Raw genomic sequence first — 19,779 nt, 5'->3', positions numbered from 1 at the left:
GGGCTCTAAAATCCCATCCAGGGATGTTCCTTCCCTCCCTAAATCTGGAATTTCCCCCCCTGCAGCCTCCCGGGCGGACCTGGTGCGCGACATCCGCTGGCTCGGGGCTCATCCCGGGATTTTGGGGAGCTCGTCCAGGGTATTTGGGGCTCTAAAATCCCATCCCAGGATGTTCCTTCCCTCCCTAAATCTGGAATTTCCCCCCCTCCTGCAGCTTCCCGGGCGGACCCGGTGCGCGACATCCGCTGGCTGGGGGCTCATCCCGAGGATTTTGGGGAGCTCATCCTGGTGATTTTGGGGTGCTCATCTCGAGGATTTTGGGATGCTCTGAGTTCATCCAGGGATTTAGGGACCCAAGATCCCATCCCACGGCATTCCTTCCCTCCCTAATCCCACATTTCCCCTCTCCAGCCTCCCGGGCGGACCCAATGCGCGACATCCGCTGGCTGGGGGCTCATCCCGGGGATTTTGGGGAGCTCATCCTGGTGATTTTGGGGTGCTCATCCCAAGGATTTTGGGATGCTCTGAGCTCATCCAGGGATTTAGGGATCCAAGATCCCATCCCAGGGAGTTCCTTCCCTCCCTAATCCCAGAATTTCCCCTCTCCAGCCTCCCGGGTGGACCCGGTGCACGACATCCGCTGGCTGGGGGCTCATCCCGGGGATTTTGGGATGCTCTGAGCTCCTGCCAGGGATTTAGGGATCCAAGATCCCATCCAGGGTGTTCCTTCCCTCCCTAATCCCAGAATTTCCCCCCCTGCAGCCTCCCGGGCGGACGCGGTGCGCGACATCCGCTGGCTGGGGGCTCATCCCGAGGATTTTGGGATGCTCTGAGCTCATCCAGGGATTTGGGGCTCTAAAATCCCATCCAGGGATGTTCCTTCCCTCCCTAAATCTGGAATTTCCCTCCCTGCAGCCTCCCGGGCGGACCCGGTGTGCGACATCCGCTGGCTGGGGGCTCATCCCGGGATTTTGGGGAGCTCATCCTGGGCATTTGGGGTGCTCATCCCGGGGATTTTGGGATGCTCTGAGCTCCTGCCAGGGATTTAGGGACCCAAGATCCCATCCAGGGATGTTCCTTCCCTCCCTAAATCTGGAATTTCCCTCCCTGCAGCCTCCCGGGCGGACCCGGTGCGCGACATCCGCTGCGAGTTCTGCGGGGAGTTCTTTGAGAACCGCAAGGGGCTCTCGAGCCACGCGCGCTCGCACCTGCGCCAGATGGGGGTGACCGAGTGGTCGGTGAACGGCTCCCCCATCGACACCCTGCGCGAGATCCTCAGGAAGAAATCCAAACCCTGCCTCATCAAGAAGGAGCCGCCGCCGCCGCCGGGGCTGGAGCCGGGCCCGGGGCCGGGCGAGGAGGGCGCGGAGCCCAAAGCGCCGCCGGGGCCGGCTCCGGGCAAGGCGCTGCCCCCGGGGCTGGCCCTGGGCAAGCCGGGCTCGGGGCTGGCCCTGGCACCGCTGGGCTCCAAGGGAGCCCCCGGGGCCTTCCTGGCTGCCAAGAGGCCGCTGGGCGACGAGAGGCTGGGCGGGCACGGCGAGGCCAAGCACAAAGCCTTCGAGCTGGGCTTCAAGGCCAAGGCCCTGCACGACAAGGCCTGTGAGTGTCATGGGGAAATCAGGGGAATTTTGGGGTTTTGGGATCTTTGGGATGGTTTTGGGATCTTTGGGATGGTTTTGGGGTGGTTTTGGGGTGGGCTGGGAGGGCCTCTGAGCTGGGCTTCAAGGCCAAGGCCCTGCACGACAAGGCCTGTGAGTGTCATGGGGAAATCACGGGAATTTTGGGGTTTTGGGGTGGTTTTGGGATCTTTGGGATGGTTTTGGGGTGGTTTTGGGATCTTTGGGATGGTTTTGGGATGGTTTTGGGGTAGTTTTGGGATGGGCTGGGAGGGCCTCTGAGCTGGGCTTCAAGGCCAAGGCCCTGCACGACAAGGCCTGTGAGTGCCACAGGAGTTTGGGATGGTTTTGGGTGGATTTGGGATGGATTTGGGATCTTTGGGATAGTTTTGGGGTCGTTTTGGGGTGGTTTTGGGATCTTTGGTATGGTTTTGGGATGGTTTTGGGGTGGTTTTGGGATCTTTGAGATGGTTTTGGGATGGTTTTGGGGTGGTTTTGGGATCTTTGGGATGGTTTTGGGATGGTTTTGGGGTGGATTTGGGATCCTTGGGATGGTTTTGGGATGGTTTTGGGGTGGTTTTGGGATCTTTGGGATGGTTTTGGGATGGTTTTGGGGTGGTTTTGGGATCTTTGGGATGGTTTTGGGGTGGTTTTGGGATGGGCTGGGAGGCCCTCTGATCTGGGCTTCAAGGCCAAGGCCCTGCACGACAAGGCCTGTGAGTGTCATGGGGAAATCAGGGGAATTTTGAGGTTTTGGGGTGGTTTTGGGATCTTTGGGATGGTTTTGGGATGGGCCGGGAGGGCGTTCGAGCTGGGCTTCAAGGCCAAGGCCCTGCACGACAAGGCCTGTGAGTGCCACGGGAGTTTGGGATGGATTTGGGTGGTTTTGGGATGGATTTGGGATAATTTTGGGGTGGTTTTGGGATGGGCTGGAAGGGCCTCTGAGCTGGGCGTCAAGGCCAAGGCCCTGCACGACAAGGCCTGTGAGTGCCATGGGAGTTTGGGATTGATTTGGGATGGTTTTGGGATGGATTTGGGATCTATAGGATGGTTTTGGGATGGTTTTGGGGTGGTTTTGGGATCTTTGGGATGGATTTGGGATGGTTTTGGGATGGGCTGGGAGGGGCTTCGAGCTGGGCTTCAAGGCCAAGGCCCTGCACGACAAGGCCTGTGAGTGCCATGGGGAAAGCACGGGAGTTTCGGGGTTTTGGAATCTTTGTGATGGTTTTGGGATGGTTTTGGGGTGGTTTTGGGATCTTTGGGGTAGTTTTGGGATGGGCTGGGAGGGCCTTCGAGCTGGGCTTCAAGGCCAAGGCCCTGCACGACAAGGCCTGTGAGTGCCATGGGAGTTTGGGATGGTTTTGGGTGGATTTGGGATGGATTTGGGATCTTTGGGATGGGCTGGGAGGGCCTCTGAGCTGGGCTTCAAGGCTAAGGCCCTGCACGACAAGGCCTGTGAGTGCCACGGGAGTTTGGGATGGATTTGGGTGGTTTTGGGATGGATTTGGGGTGGTTTTCAGATTTTTGGGGTGGTTTTGGGGTAGTTTTGGGATGGTTTGGGGATCTTTGGGGTGGTTTTGGGGTAGTTTTGGGATGGACTGGGAGGGCCTTTGAGCTGGGCTTCAAGGCCAAGGCCCTGCACGACAAGGCCTGTGAGTGCCATGGGAGTTTGGGATGGATTTGGGTGGTTTTGGGATGGATTTGGGATCTTTGGGATGGTTTTGGGATTGTTTTGGGGTGGTTTTGGGATCTTTGGGATGGATTTGGGTGGTTTTGGGATCTTTGGGATGGTTTTGGGATGGGCTGGGAGGGCGTTTGAGCTGGGCTTCAAGGCCAAGGCCCTGCACGACAAGGCCTGTGAGTGCCACGGGGAAATCATGGGGGTTTTGGGATCTTTGGGATGGATTTGGGATCTTTGGGATGGGCTGGGAGGGCCTCTGAGCTGGGCTTCAAGGCCAAGGCCCTGCACGACAAGGCCTGTGAGTGCCATGGGAGTTTGGGATGTATTTGGGTGGTTTTGGGACGGTTTTGGGATGGTTTTGGGATCTTTGGGATGGTTTTGGGGTGGTTTTGGGGTGGGCTGGGAGGGCCTCTGAGCTGGGCTTCAAGGCCAAGGCCCTGCACGACAAGGCCTGTGAGTGCCACGGGAGTTTGGGATTGTTTTGGGTGGTTTTGGGATGGATTTGGGATCTATAGGATGGTTTTGGGATGGTTTTGGGGTGGTTTTGGGATCTTTGGGATGGTTTTGGGGTGGTTTTGGGGTGGTTTTGGGATCTTTGGGATGGCTTTGGGATGGGCTGGGAGAGCCTCTGAGCTGGGCTTCAAGGCCAAGGCCCTGCACGACAAGGCCTGTGAGTGCCACGGGGAAATCACGGGAATTTCAGGATTTTTTGGGATCTTTGGGATGGTTTTCTGATGTCTTTGGGATGTTTCCGGCATCGGCTGGGAGCAGATGCTTTTTCCCATTTCTTTCCCATTTTTTTCCCGTTTTTCCCCAATTTTTCCCGTTTTTTCCCCATTTTTTCCCTTTTTTTTCCATTTTCCCATTCTTTTCCCATTTTTCCTATATTTTTTTCCCATTTTCCATGTTCTCCCTGCTGCGAGCTCTGCGGGCTGTACTTTGAGAGCAGGAAGGCTCTGGCCAGCCACGCCCGGGCGCACCTGCGGCACTTTGGGGTCACCTGCGGCACTTTGGGCACTGCCCATTCCCCATTTTCTATATGAATAATCCCATTTTTTTACCATTTTTCCCTACTTTAACCCAATTTTAACCCCGTTTTTCCCCATTTCCCAGCAGCAGAGGCCTGCTGCGAGCTCTGCGGGCTGTACTTTGAGAACAGGAAGGCTCTGGCCAGCCACGCCCGGGCGCACCTGCGGCACTTTAGGCACTGCCCATATCCCATTTTCACTATTTTAATCGCATTTTTTCCCATTTTTCCCTACTTTAACCCCATTTTTCCCCATTTCCCAGCAGCAGAAGCCTGCTGCGAGCTCTGCGGGCTGTACTTTGAGAACAGGAAGGCTCTGGCCAGCCACGCCCGGGCGCACCTGCGGCACTTTGGGCACTGCCCATACCCCATTTTCACTATTTTAACCCCATTTTTTCAGTGCTAAATCCCATTTTAACCCCATTTTTCCCCATTTCCCAGCAGCAGAAGCCTGCTGCGAGCTCTGCGGGCTGCACTTTCAGAACAGGAAGGCTCTGGCCAGCCACGCCCGGGCGCACCTGCGGCACTTTGGGCACTGCCCATACCCCATTTTCTATATGAATAATCACATTTTTTCCCATTTTTCCCTACTTTAACCCCATTTTTCCCCATTTCCCAGCAGCAGAAGCCTGCTGCGAGCTCTGCGGGCTGTACTTTGAGAACAGGAAGGCTCTGGCCAGCCACGCCCGGGCGCACCTGCGGCACTTTGGGCACTGCCCATACCCCATTTTTCACTATTTTAACCCCATTTTTACCCCGTTTTTTCCCATTTTTCCCTTCTTTAACCCAATATTAACTCCATTTTTCCCCATTTCCCAGCAGCAGAGGCCTGCTGCGAGCTCTGCGGGCTGTACTTTGAGAACAGGAAGGCTCTGGCCAGCCACGCCCAGGCGCACCTGCGGCACTTTGGGGTCACCTGCGACACTTTGGGCACTGCCCATACCCCATTTTCCCTATTTTAACCCCATTTTTTCCCCGGTTTTTGTCATTTTCCACTACTTTAACCCCATTTTTCCCCATTTCCCAGCAGCAGAAGCCTGCTGTGAGCTCTGCGGGCTGTACTTTGAGAACAGGAAGGCTCTGGCCAGCCACGCCCGGGCGCACCTGCGGCACTTTGGGGTCACCTGCGGCACTTTGGGCACTGCCCATACCCCATTTTCTATATGAATAATCCCATTTTTTTCCCATTTTTCCCTACTTTAACCCCATTTTTTCCCATTTCCCAGCAGCAGAGGCCTGCTGCGAGCTCTGCGGGCTGTACTTTGAGAACAGGAAGGCTCTGGCCAGTCACGCCCGGGCGCACCTGCGGCACTTTGGGCACTGCCCATACCCCATTTTCACTATTTTAACCCCATTTTTAACCCCGTTTTTTCCCATTTTTCCCTACTTTAACCCCATTTTTCCCCATTTCCCAGCAGCAGAAGCCTGCTGTGAGCTCTGTGGGCTGTACCTTGAGAACAGGAGGGCTCTGGCCAGCCACGCCCGGGCGCACCTGCGGCAGTTCGGTGTTCAATCCCATTTTTCACTATTTTAACCCCATTTTTTTCCCCGTTTTTCCCCATTTTTCCCCATTTCCCAGCAGCAGAAGCCTGCTGCGAGCTCTGCGGGCTGTACTTTGAGAACAGGAAGGCTCTGGCCAGCCACGCCCGGGCGCACCTGCGGCACTTTGGGCACTGCCCATACCCCATTTTCTATATGAATAATCCCATTTTTTCCCATTTTTCCCTACTTTAACCCCATTTTTCCCCACTTCCCAGCAGCAGAAGCCTGCTGCGAGCTCTGCAGGCTGTACTTTGAGAACAGGAAGGCTCTGGCCAGCCACGCCCGGGCGCACCTGCGGCAGTTCGGTGTTCAATCCCATTTTTCACTATTTTAACTCCATTTTTACCCCGTTTTTTCCCATTTTTCCCGACTTTAACCCAATTTTGATCCCATTTTTCCCCATTTCCCAGCAGCAGAAGCCTGCTGCGAGCTCTGCGGGCTGTACTTTGAGAACAGGAAGGCTCTGGCCAGCCACGCCCGGGCGCACCTGCGGCAGTTCGGCGTCACCGAGTGGTGCGTGAACGGCTCGCCCATCGAGACGCTGCGCGAGTGGATCCGGCACCGGCCGCACAAGGCGGGCGCCTACCGCAGCTACATCCAGGGCGGGCGGCCCTTCTCCAAGAAGTTCCGGAGCTCGGCGCACCCGCGGGAGCCGCGCGGGGCCCTGGCCGTGCCCTTCCTGCCCAAGGGCGGGCTGGCGGCCGAGGCGGCGCTGGGCGACTGCGGGAAGGGCCCCGAGGGCGCCGAGAGGATGGGCACGCCGCTGGGGCTGGTCAAGGTGGAGGAGCAGAGGGGCAACTTCAGCAGTGAGTGATGGGAAAAATGGGAATTGTGGGGATTGGGAATGGGAATTGTGGGGTTTGGGGTGGGAATTGTGGGGTTTCGGATGGGAAATGTGTGGGGTTTGGGATTGGGGTGGGAGTGGTCAAGGTGGAGGAGCAGAGGGGCAACTTCAGCAGTGAGTGATGGGAATGGGAATTGTGGGGTGGGGAATGGGAATGGTGGGGTTTGGGGAGGGAAAATTGGGGTTTGGGAATGGGAAAAATGGGAATTGTGGGGTTTGGGGTGGGAAGCGTGGGGTTTGGGGTGGGGAATGGCAATGGGAAAACCCCTGTGGGGTTTGGGAATGAGGAGTGGTCAAGGTGGAGGAGCAGAGGGGCAACTTCAGCAGTGAGTGATGGGAAAATGGGAATTGTGGGAATTGTGGGGTTTGGGGTGGGAATTGTGGGGTTTGGGGTGGGAATTGTGGGGTTTGGGGTGGGAATTGTGGGGTTTGGGGTGGGAATGGTGGGAATTGTGGGGTTTGGGATTGGGGAATGGCAATGGGAAAATCCCTGTGGGGTTTGGGAATGAGGAGTGGTCAAGGTGGAGGAGCAGAGGGGCAACTTCAGCAGTGAGTGATGGGAATGGGAATGGGAATTGTGGGAATTGTGGGGTTTGGGGTGGGAAAATTGGGGTTTGGGAATGGGAAAAATGGGAATTGTGGGGTGTGGAATGGTGTGGGGCTGGTCAAGCTGGAGGAGCAGAGGGGCAACTTCAGCAGTGAGTGATGTGAAAATGGGAATTGTGGGGTGGGAAATGGGAATTGTGGGGTTTGGGGTGGGAATTGCGGGAATTGTGGGGTTGGGAATGGTGTGGGGGTGGTCAACGTGGAGGAGCAGAGGGGCAACTTCAGCAGTGAGTGATGGGAATGGGAATTGTGGGGTTTGGGGTGGGAAGTGTGGGGTTTGGGAATGGGAAAAATGGGAATTGTGGGGTTTGAGAATGGGAATTGTGGGGTTTGGGGTGGGAATTGTGGGGTTTGGGGTGGGAAATGTGGGGTTTGGGGTGGGAAATGTGGGAATTGTGGGGTGTGGAATGGTGTGGGAGTGGTCAAGGTGGAGGAGCAGAGGGGCAACTTCAGCAGTGAGTGATGGGGAATGGGAATGGTGGGGTTTGGGAATGGGAATTGTGGGGTTTGGGGTGGGAATTGTGGGGTTTGGGGTGGGAAAAATGGGAATTGTGGGGTTTGGGAATGGGAAGTGAGGGGTTTGGGATTGGGGTGGGAGTGGTCAAGGTGGAGGAGCAGAGGGGCAACTTCAGCAGTGAGTGTGGGAAATGGGAATTGTGGGGTGGGGAATGGGAATTGTGGGGTTTGGGGTGGGAATTGTGGGGTTTGGGGTGAGAATTGTGGGGTTTGGGGTGGGAATTGTGGGGTTTGGGGTGAGAATTGTGGGGTTTGGGGTGGGAATTGTGGGGTTTCGGATGGGAAATGTGGGAATTGTGGGGTTGGGATTGGGGTGGGAGTGGTCAAGGTGGAGGAGCAGAGGGGCAACTTCAGCAGTGAGTGTGGGGAAAAATGGGAATTGTGGGAATTGTGGGGTTTGGGAATGGGAATTGTGGGGTTTGGGGTGGGAAAATTGGGGGTTGGGAATGGGAAAAATGGGAATTGTGGGGTTTGGGAATGGGAATTGTGGGGTTTGGGGTGGGAATTGTGGGGTTTGGGGTGGGAATTGTGGGGTTTGGGATTGGGGTGGGAGTGGTCAAGGTGGAGGAGCAGAGGGGCAACTTCAGCAGTGAGTGATGGGAAATGGGAATGGTGGGGTTTGGGAATGGGAATTGTGGGGTTTGGGGTGGGAAATGTGGGGTTTGGGGTGGGAATTGTGGGGTTTGGGGTGGGAAATGTGGGGTTTGGGGTGGGAAAAGTGGGAATTGTGATGTTGGGAATGGGACTCGGGGTGGGAAAAATGGGAATTGTGGGGTTGGGAATGGGAATTGTGGGTTTTGGGATTGGAGTGGGAGTGGTCAAGGTGGAGGAGCAGAGGGGCAACTTCAGCAGTGAGTGATGGGAAATGGGAATGGTGGGGTTTGGGAATGGGAATTGTGGGGTTTGGGGTGGGAAATGTGGGGTTTGGGGTGGGAATTGCGGGAATTGTGGGGTGTGGAATGGTGTGGGAGTGGTCAAGGTGGAGGAGCAGAGGGGCAACTTCAGCAGTGAGTGATGGGAATGGGAATGGTGGGGTTTGGGAATGGGAATTGTGGGGTTTGGGGTGGGAATTGTGGGGTTTGGGGTGGGAAATGTGGGAAATGTGGGGTTTGGGGTGGGGAATGGCAATGGGAAAACCCCTGTGGGAATGGGAATGAGGAGTGGTCAAGGTGGAGGAGCAGAGGGGCAACTTCAGCAGTGAGTGATGGGAATGGGAATGGGAATTGTGGGAATTGTGGGGTTTGGGGTGGGAAATGTGGGAATTGTGGGGTTGGGAATGGGAATTGTGGGGTTTGGGGTGGGAATTGTGGGGTTTGGGATTGGGGAATGGCAATGGGAAAATCCCTGTGGGGTTTGGGAATGAGGAGTGGTCAAGGTGGAGGAGCAGAGGGGCAACTTCAGCAGTGAGTGATGGGAATGGGAATGGGAATTGTGGGAATTGTGGGGTTTGGGGTGGGAAAATTGGGGTTTGGGAATGGGAAAAATGGGAATTGTGGGGTGTGGAATGGTGTGGGAGTGGTCAAGGTGGAGGAGCAGAGGGGCAACTTCAGCAGTGAGTGATGGGAAAAATGGGAATTGTGGGGTTTGGGAATGGGAATTGTGGGGTTTGGGGTGGGAATTGTGGGGTTTGGGGTGGGAATTGTGGGGTTTGGGATTGGGGTGCGAGTGGTCAAGGTGGAGGAGCAGAGGGGCAACTTCAGCAGTGAGTGATGGGGAATGGGAATGGTGGGGTTTGGGAATGGGAATTGTGGGAATTGTGGGGTTTGGGGTGGGAAAAATGGGAATTGTGGGGTTTGGGATGGCAAAATTGGGGTTTGGGAATGGGAAAAATGGGAATTGTGGGGTGTGGAATGGTGTGGGGGTGGTCAAGGTGGAGGAGCAGAGGGGCAACTTCAGCAGTGAGTGATGGGGAAAGTTGGGGTTGGGAATGGGAAAAATGGGAATTGTGGGGTTTGGGGTGGGAAAATTGGGGTTGGGAATGCGAAAAATGGGATTTGGGATTGGGGGATGCTGGTGGGAATGGGAGTGGGACTGAGATATGGGATTTGGGAATGGGGTCAGGAGTGGGGATGGGGAATTGCGACTGGGGATGGGGATGGGATTGGGGATGGGATTGGGAATGGGATTGGGAATGGAAATGGGAATGGGGATGGGAATGGGGATGGGATTGGGGATGGGGATGGGATTGGGGATGGGGATGGGATTGGGAATGGGATTGGGGATAGGGATGGGAATGGGGATGGGGATGGGGATGGGAATGGGTTTGGGGATGGGATTGGGATTGGGAATGGGATGGGATTGGGATGGGAATGGGGATGGGATTGGGGACAGGAATGGGAATGGGGATGAGAATGGGGATGGGGATGGGATTGGGAATGGGATGGGATTGGGATGGGAATGGGGATGGGATTGGGAATGGGGATGTGAAACTGGGAAATAGGGACGGGACTGGGAATGGGAATGGGGATTGGGAATGGGATTGTGAAACTGGGAAATAGGGATGGGACTGGGAATGGGGACAGGACTGGGAATGGGAATGGGGATTAGGAATGTGAAGTTGGAAATGGGAATGGGAACAGGACTGGGATAGGGAATGGGGCTGGAGATGTGAAGTTGGGAATGGGGACAGGATTGGGGAACTGGGAATGGGACTGGGGAATGGGACTGGGGATGGGAATGGGGATGTCAAACTGGGAACGGGGAATGGGAATGGGGACAGGAATGAGAATGGGAATGGGGATGTGAAATTGGGAATGGGAATGGGAACAGGATTGGGAAATGGGGTCAGGATTGAGAATGGGAATGTGAAATTGGGAATGGGAATGGGAACTGGACTGGGAATGGGAATGGGGCTGGGGATGTCAAATTGGGAACGGGGACAGGGTTGGGAAACTGGGAATGGGGAATGGGAATGGGACTGGGGACAGGATTGGGGAACTGGGAATGGGAATGGGAATGGGAACGGGAATGGGGAACTGGGAATGGGACTGGGGAATGGGAATGGGAATGGGGATGTCAAACTGGGAACGGGGAATGGGAATGGGGACAGGAAAGAGAATGGGAATGGGGATGTGAAATTTGGAATGGGAATGGGAACAGGATTGGGAAATGGGGTCAGGATTGAGAATGGGAATGTGAAATTGGGAATGGGAATGGGAACCGGACTGGGGATGTCAAATTGGGAACGGAGACAGGGTTGGGAAACTGGGAATGGGGAATGGGAATGGGAATGGGGACAGGATTGGGGAACTGGGAATGGGAATGGGAATGGGAATGGGGACAGGATTGGGAATGGGAACAGGAATGAGAATGGGAATGTGAAATTGGGAATGGGGAATGGAAACAGAACCGGGAAATGGGGTCAGGAATGAGAATGGGAATGTGAAATTGGGAATGGGAATGGGAACTGGACTGGGAATGGGAATGGGCCTGGGGATGTCAAATTGGGAACGGGGACAGAGTTGGGAAACTGGGAATGGGGAATGGGAATGGGAATGGGAATGGGGATGGGGACAGGAATGGGGAACTGGGAATGGGGACAGGATTGGGAATGGGAATGGGATCGGGATGGGACTGGGGAATAGGAATGTGAAATTGGGAATGGGAATGGGGACAGGATTGGGAATGAGAATGGGATTGGGATGGGACTGGGGAATAGGAATGTGAAATTGGGTATGGGAACAGGATTGGGAATGGGGACAGGAATGAGAATGGGAATGTGAAATTGGGAATGGGATTGGGAGCTGGACTGGGAATGGGAATGGGGCTGGGGATGTCAAATTGGGAACGGGGACAGGGTTGGGAAACTGGGAATGGGGAATGGGAATGGGAATGGGGACAGGAATGGGAATGGGAATGTGAAATTGGGAATGGAGACAGGATTGGGGAACTGGGAATGGGACTGGGGAATGGGAATGGGGACAGGATTGGGAATGAGAATGGGATTGGGATGGGACTGGGGAATGGGAATGTGAAATTGGGTATGGGAACAGCACTGGGAATGGGGACAGGAATGAGAATGGGAATGTGAAATTGGGAATGGGATTGGGGGACAGCACTGGGAATGGGAACAGGAATGAGAATGGGAATGTGAAATTGGGAATGGGAATGGGAATGGGGACAGGATTGGGAATGGGGTCAGAATTGAGAATGGGAATGTGAAATTGGGAATGGGGAATGGGGACTGGACTGGGAATGGGAACAGGAATGAGAATGGGAATGTGAAATTGGGAATGGGAACGGGGGACTGGACTGGGAATGGGAATGGGGCTGGGGATGTCAAATTGGGAACGGGGACAGGGTTGGGAAACTGGGAATGGGGAATGGGAATGGGAATGGGGACAGGAATGGGAATGGGAATGTGAAATTGGGAATGGAGACAGGATTGGGGAACTGGGAATGGGACTGGGGAATGGGAATGGGGACAGGATTGGGAATGAGAATGGGATTGGGATGGGACTGGGGAATGGGAATGTGAAATTGGGTATGGGAACAGCACTGGGAATGGGGACAGGAATGAGAATGGGAATGTGAAATTGGGAATGGGAATGGGGGACAGCACTGGGAATGGGAACAGGAATGAGAATGGGAATGTGAAATTGGGAATGGGAATGGGAATGGGGACAGGATTGGGAATGGGGTCAGAATTGAGAATGGGAATGTGAAATTGGGAATGGGGAATGGGGACTGGACTGGGAATGGGAACAGGAATGAGAATGGGAATGTGAAATTGGGAATGGGAACGGGGGACTGGACTGGGAATGGGAATGGGGGCTGGGGAATGGGAATGGGAACGGGGACAGGGTTGGGAAACTGGGAATGGGGAATGGGAATGGGAATGGGGACAGGAATGGGAATGGGAATGTGAAATTGGGAATGGAGACAGGATTGGGGAACTGGGAATGGGACTGGGGAATGGGAATGGGGACAGGATTGGGAATGAGAATGGGATTGGGATGGGACTGGGGAATGGGAATGTGAAATTGGGTATGGGAACAGCACTGGGAATGGGGACAGGAATGAGAATGGGAATGTGAAATTGGGAATGGGAATGGGGGACAGCACTGGGAATGGGAACAGGAATGAGAATGGGAATGTGAAATTGGGAATGGGAATGGGAATGGGGACAGGATTGGGAATGGGGTCAGAATTGAGAATGGGAATGTGAAATTGGGAATGGGGAATGGGGACTGGACTGGGAATGGGAACAGGAATGAGAATGGGAATGTGAAATTGGGAATGGGAACGGGGGACTGGACTGGGAATGGGAATGGGGGCTGGGGAATGGGAATGGGAACGGGGGACTGGACTGGGAATGGGACTGGGGCTGGGGATGGGAATGTGAAATTGGGAATGGGGATGGGAACTGGACTGGGAATGGGAATGTGAAATTGGGAATGGGAATGGGAATGGGACTGGGGAATGGGAACGGGAATGGGAACGGGGGACAGGACTGGGAGCTGGACTGGGGCTGGGGATGTCAGCTTGGGAACGGGGACACCCCCCCTCCATTCCCGAATTCCCGAATTCCCAGAGTTCGAGCGGCGCCAGGCGCGGCCCCTGGAGCCGCCGCTGCCCCGCGAGGCCGAGCCCGGCGCCGACTTCCCGCGGAAGCTTCCGGAGCCGCGGCCGCCGCCGCGCGTGCGCCCGGTGCCCGCCCTGGTGCCGCGCCCGCCGCAGACCTCGCTGGTCAAGTTCGTGGGCAACATCTACACCCTCAAGTGCAGGTGGGAAAAACGGGATGGGGGATGGTTCTCTCCTGATTTTCGGGGATTTTCCCAAATTTCCAGCCCTTTTTGGGGCGTTTTTCACGATTTTTCCCGCTCTTCCCTCCCTGGTTTGGGCTCTTTTTCCCTCCCCCTTTTCCTGCATTTCCCCCTTTTCCTGCTCTTCCCTCCCTGCTTTTCCCTCTTTTCCCTCCTTCTCCTGCTCCCCATCCCTGTTTTTGGTGTTTTCCCTTTTTTCCTCCATTTTCCCCTTTCCCTGCTCTTCCCTCCCTGCTTTTCCCACTTTTCCCCCCTATTCCTTCTCTCCCATCCCTGTTTTTGGTGTTTTCCCTTTTTTCCTCCATTTCCCCTTTCCCTGCTCTTCCCTCCCTTGTTTTCCCTCTTTTCCCTCCTTTTCCTGCTCCTCCATCCCTGTTTTTGGTGTTTTCCATTTTTTCCTCCATTTCCCCCTTTCCCTGCTCTTCCCTCCCTGCTTTTCCCACTTTTCCCTCCTTTTCCTGCTCCTCCATCCCTGTTTTTGGTGTTTTCCCTTTTTTCCTCCATTTCCCCTTTCCCTGCTCTTCCCTCCCTGCTTTTCCCTCTTTTCCCTCCTTTTCCTGCTCCCCCATCCCTGTTTTTGGTGTTTTCCCCCCTTTTCCCCCCTTTCCCTTCCCCCCCATCCCATTTTTTGGGTTTTTTCCCCATTTTTTGGGTTTTTTCCCCATTTTTGGGGGGTTTTTCCCCATTTCCCCCCCCGTCCCTCCTCCCCAGCCTCACTTTTACCATTCCCAATCCCAGAAACCCGGAAATTCCTGCCCAAAACCCGGGAATTCCTGCCCAAAAACCAGGAATTCTTCCCAAAACTCAGGAATTCCTGCTGAAACCCAGGAATTTCTGCTGAAATCTGTGAATTCCTGCCCAAAACCTGGGAATTCCTGCCCAAAACCCGGGAATTCCTGCCCAAAACCTGGGAATTCCTGCCTGAAACCTGGGAATTCCTGCCCAAAACCCGGAAATTCCTGCCCAAAACCCGGGAATTCCTGCCCAAAACCCGGAAATTCCTGCCCAAAACCTGGGAATTCCTGCCCAAAACCCGGGAATTCTTCCCAAAACTCAGGAATTCCTGCTGAAATCCCAGGAATTCCTGCTGAAATCTGTGAATTCCTGCCCAAAACCTGGGAATTCCTGCCCAAAACCCGGGAATTCCTGCCCGAAACCTGGGAATTTCTGCCCAAAACCCGGGAATTCCTGCCCAAAACCCAGGAATTCTTCCCAAAACTCAGGAATTCCTGCTGAAATCCCAGGAATTTCTGCTGAAATCTCTGAATTCCTGCCCAAAACCTGGGAATTCCTGCTGAAACCTAGGAATTCTTCCTGAAATCTGTGAATTCTTGCCCCAAACGTGGGAATTCCTCCCAAAACCTGGGCATTCCTCCCAAAATCTGGGAATTCCTGCCCAAAAGCTGGGAATTCTTGCCTGAAACCTGGGAATTCCTGCCCAAAACCCGGGAATTTCCGTCCAAAACTTGGGAATTCCTGCCCGAAATCCGGGAATTCTTGCCCAAAATGTGGGAATTCCTCCTGAAACCCAGGAATTCCTCCCAAAATGTGGGAATTCCTCCTGAAACCCAGGAATTCCTGCCCAAAATCTGGGAATTCCTGCCTAAAACGTGGAAATTCCTCCTGAAACCCGGGAATTCCTGCCTAAAACCTGGGAGTTCCTCTGGGAATTCCTCCTGAAACCTGGGAATTCCAGCTGAAAACCTGGGAATTCCTGCCCAAAACCCAGGAATTCTTGCCTGAAACCTGGGAATTCCAGCCTGAAACCCGGGAATTCCCGTTCAAAACTTGGGAATTCCTGCCCGAAATCTAGGAATTCTTGCCCAAAACCCGGGAATTCCTTCCAAAATCTGGGAATTTCTTCTGAAACCCAGGAATTCCTCCCAAAATCCGGGAATTCCTTCTGAAACCCAGGAATTCCTCCCAAAATCCTGGAATTCATGCCTAAAGCCTGGGTATTCCTCTGGGAATTCCTCCTGAAACCTGGGAATTCCAGCTGAAAACCTGGGAATTCCTGCCCGAAACCCAGGAATTCTTGCCTGAAACCCAGGAATTCCTCCCAAAACCCAGGAATTCCTGCCCAAAACTTGGGAATCCCTGCCCGAAATCTAGGAATTCTTGCCCAAAACGTGGGATTTTCTCCTGAATTCCAGGAATTCCTCCCAAAATCCGGGAATTCCTGCCTAAAACCCGGGAATTCCTCTGGGAATTCCTCCTGAAACCCGGGAATTCCAGCTGAAAACCCGGGAATTCCTGCCCAAAACCCAGGAATTCCTGCTGAAACCTGGGAATTCTTCCTGAAATATGTGAATTCTTGCCCAAAACCTGGGAATTCCTCCCAAAATCTGGGAATTCCTCCTGAAACCCAGGAATTCCTCCCAAAATCCGGGAATTCCTGCCTAAAACCCGGGAGTTCCTCTAGGAATTCCTCCTGAAACCTGGGAATTCCTGCCCGAAACCTGGGAATTCCTGCCCAAACCCCAGGAATTCTTGCCTGAAACCCAGGAATTCCTCCCAAAACCCAGGAATTCCTGCCCAAAACTTGGAATCCGTGCCTGAAATCTAGGAATTCTTGCCCAAAACGTGGGATTTTCTCCTGAAACCCAGGAATTCCTCCTGAAACCCAGGAATTCTTGCCCAAAATCCGGGAATTCCTTCTGAAACCCAGGAATTCCTCCCAAAATCCGGGAATTCCTGCCAAAAACCTGAGAGTTCCTCTGGGAATTCCTCCTGAAACCTGGGAATTCCTGCCCAAAACCCAGGAATTCTTGCCCGAAACCCGAGAATTCCTGCCCAAACCCCAGGAATTCCCGGAATTCCCGGAATTCCGGCTGACACCCCGGGTTCCTGCCCTGCAGGTTCTGCGAGGTGGAGTTCCAGGGCCCGCTGTCCATCCAGGAGGAGTGGGTGCGGCACCTGCAGCGCCACATCCTGGACATGAACTTCTCCAAGGCGGATCCGTGCCGCGCCGAGGCCCCCCCGGAGCCCCCGGCCCTGGCCCAGGCTCCCTGAAAGTTTCACTTCCCAAAAAAATCCCCTGGGAATTAAAAAAAAAAAAAAAAAAAAAACCCCACAAAAAAAACCAATAAAAACTCTGCCCCGCCCTCCGGAACTCGCGGGATTCCAGCGGGATCTCGGGTGGTTCTGCCCCAATCCCGGGACGTTTTGCCCCAATCCCGGGAAGTTTTGCCCCAAATCTGGGAAGTTCTGCCCCAATCCCGGGCGGTTCTGTCCCAATTCTGGGAAGTTCTGCCCCAATCCCGGGCGGTTCTGCCCCAATCCCGGAACGTTTTGCCCCAATCCCAGGAAGTTTTGCCCCAATCCCGGGCGGTTCTGCCCCAATCCCGGGCGGTTCTGCCCCAATTTTGGGAAGTTCTGCCCCAATCCCGGGAAGTTCTGCCCCAAATCCGGGCGGTTCTGCCCCAATCCCGGGCGGTTCTGCCCCAATCCCGGGAAGTTCTGCCCCAAATCCGGGCGGTTCTGCCCCAAATCCGGGAAGTTCTGCCCCAATCCCGGGCGGTTCTGCCCCAATTTTGGGAAGTTCTGCCCCAATCCCGGGAAGTTCTGCCCCAATCCCGGGAAGTTCTGCCCCAATCCCGGGCGGTTCTGCCCCAAATCCGGGCGGTTCTGCCCCAATCCCGGGAAGTTCTGCCCCAATCCCGGGCGGTTCTGCCCCAATCCCGGGCGGTTCTGCCCCAATCCTGGGAAGTTCTGCCCCAAATCCGGGAAGTTCTGCCCCGATTCCGGGAAGTTCTGCCCCAATCCTGGGCGGTTCTGCCCCAATCCCGGGCGGTTCTGCCCCAATCCCGGGAAGTTCTGCCCCAATCCCGGGAAGTTCTGCCCCAATCCCGGGCGGTTCTGCCCCAATCCCGGGCGGTTTTGCCCCAATCCCGGGAAGTTCTGCCCCAATTCTGGGATGTTCTGCCCCAATCCCGGGCGGTTCTGCCCCAATCCTGGGAAGTTCTGCCCCAAATCCGGGCGGTTCTGCCCCAATCCCGGGCGGTTCTGCCCCAATCCCGGGCGGTTCTGCCCCAATCCCGGGAAGTTCTGCCCCAATCCCGGGCGGTTCTGCCCCAATCCCGGGCGGTTCTGCCCCAATCCCGGGCGGTGCTGCCCCAATCCCGGGCGGTTCTGCCCCAATCCTGGGAAGTTCTGCCCCAATCCCGGGCGGTTCTGCCCCAATCCCGGGCGGTTCTGCCCCAATCCTGGGAAGTTCAGCCCCAATCCCGGGCGGTTCTGCCCCAATCCCGGGCGGTTCTGCCCCAATCCCGGGAAGTTCTGCCCCAATCCCGGGAAGTTCTGCCCCAATCCCGGGCGGTTCTGCCCCAAGCCTGGGAAGTTCTGCCCCAAATCCGGGTGGTTCTGCCTCAATCCCGGGCGGTTCTGCCCCAATCCTGGGAAGTTCTGCCCCAATCCCGGGAAGTTCTGCCCCAATCCCGGGCGGTTCTGCCCCAATCCCGGGCGGTTCTGCCCCAAATCCGGGCGGTTCTGCCCCAATCCCGGGCGGTTCTGCCCCAATCCCGGGAAGTTCTGCCCCAATCCTGGGAATTTCTGCCCCAATCTCGGGCGGTTCTGCCCCAATCCCGGGCGGTTCTGCCCCAATCCCGGGCGGTTCTGCCCCAATCCCAGGAAGTTCTGCCCCAATCCTGGGAAGTTCTGCCCCAATCCCGGGCGGTTCTGCCCCAATCCCGGGAAGTTCTGCCCCGATTCCGGGCGGTTCTGCCCCAAATCCGGGCGGTTCTGCCCCAATCCTGGGAAGTTCTGCCCCAATCCCGGGCGGTTCTGCCCCAATTCTGGGAAGTTCTGCCCCAATCCCGGGAAGTTCTGCCCCAATCCCGGGCGGTTCTGCCCCAAATCTGGGAGGTTCTGCCCCAAATCCCGGGAAGTTCAGCCCCGGTTCCGGGTGGTTCCGTTCTGGGGGGGGCCACGAGCACTACACGGAGCATTCCCGCGGGAATTCCGCCCTCCCCGACCCCAAATCCCTTTTTTAATCCCAAAGAGCCGGCGGTGCCCGGGGAGGGAATTCCCAGAATTCCCAGAAGGAATTCCCGGGGGAGGCGCTGTGCATTTTGTACATTTGGACCCTCAGCACATTTGTAAATTCCTGATTTATTTTTTGGGTTTTTTTCCTGATTTTTTTGGTTTTTTTTTTTTAATTTTATTTTTAGTGGCCCCGTAGATGTCGGAATTCCCTCAGTTCCGGGGTTGCATGTTCCCAAAATTCCCACTTTTCCCGAGGAAATCCCGCGGGAATCCCCAAAACTCTGGCAGGATTCGGCTCCGCTTTTTCCCCAAATTCCCTTTTTTTATTTTTTTTTTTGGTTGGTTTTATTCCCATTTTTCCCCCTTTTTTAAACTCGAGATTTGTGTAGAAAGCAAAGGACAAAAATAAAATCCCTTTTTATTTGGGAATCCCGAAACTTCCGGATTTCGGAAGGAATTTTAGCGGAGAAAATTTTGGGGTTTTTTTTCCTTTTTTTTTTAATTTTTTTTTTTTTTATTTCCCCGTTTTTCGGGACATTCCCGGCGATTCCTGTACCCGGCTCTGGGGGACGATGGATTAAATTTAAATTCTTCTGGAGATGAAATCCCGGGAAAAACGGAGCCTCTGCTTGCCAGGGGCGGGGGAATCTGGGGGAATTCCAGGGAAATTTGGGGAAATTCCAGGGAAATTTGGGGAAATTTGGGGAAAATCCAGAGAGATTTGGAAGAAATCCAGTGAGATTTGGAGGAATTCCAGGGAAAATTGGGGAATTCCAGAGGGATTTGGGGAAAATTTGGCAAAATTTGGGGGAATTCCAGGGAAATTTGGGGAAATCCAGGGAGATTTGGGGAAATTCCAGGGAAAATTGGGGAATTATAGAGAGATTTGGGGGGAATCTGGGGGAATTCCAGGGAAATTTGGGGAAATTCCAGGGAAAATTGGGGAATTCCAGGGAAATTTGGGGAAATTCCAGGGAAAATTGGGAAATTCCAGGGAAAATTGGGGAAATCCAGGGAGATTTGGGGAAATTCCAGGGAAAATTGGGGAATTATAGAGGGATTTGGGGGGAATCTGGGGGAATTCCAGGGAAATTTGGGGAAATTCCAGGGAAATTTGGGGAAATTCCAGGGAAAATTGGGGAATTCCAGGGAAATTTGGGGAAATTCCAGGGAAAATTGGGGAATTCCAGGGAAATTTG

The 19,779-nt window shown here is 54.7% G+C and overlaps 1 protein-coding gene across 6 annotated transcripts in view; it reads left to right on the top strand.

Moving 5' to 3' along the window:
• Nucleotides 1–16,750, top strand: part of LOC132340933 (protein Wiz-like) — a 66,636-nt gene extending 49,886 nt beyond the window's left edge. For 2 of the 6 annotated variants that reach the window (XM_059872126.1, XM_059872127.1), the window contains exons 8-9: nt 1,114–1,599; nt 4,588–4,745. In XM_059872126.1, the coding sequence (XP_059728109.1) occupies nt 1,114–1,599; nt 4,588–4,730 (629 nt within the window). In that variant the 3' untranslated portion in view covers nt 4,731–4,745. Of the gene's footprint in view, nt 1–1,113; nt 1,606–4,587; nt 4,746–5,351; nt 5,507–6,276; nt 6,673–13,365; nt 13,559–16,455 lie in introns of those variants that run through there. The other 4 variants (XM_059872133.1, XM_059872130.1, XM_059872129.1 and 1 more) reach the window with 4 other exon arrangements.
• The last annotated feature ends 3,029 nt before the right edge of the window (nt 16,751–19,779 follow it).

The sequence above is a fragment of the Haemorhous mexicanus genome, chromosome 34, assembly GCF_027477595.1.
Source record: "Haemorhous mexicanus isolate bHaeMex1 chromosome 34, bHaeMex1.pri, whole genome shotgun sequence".
Taxonomy (NCBI): domain Eukaryota; kingdom Metazoa; phylum Chordata; class Aves; order Passeriformes; family Fringillidae; genus Haemorhous; species Haemorhous mexicanus.
Note: the sequence above shows the minus strand (reverse complement) of the source record. Positions and strands in the feature narration are given on the sequence as shown.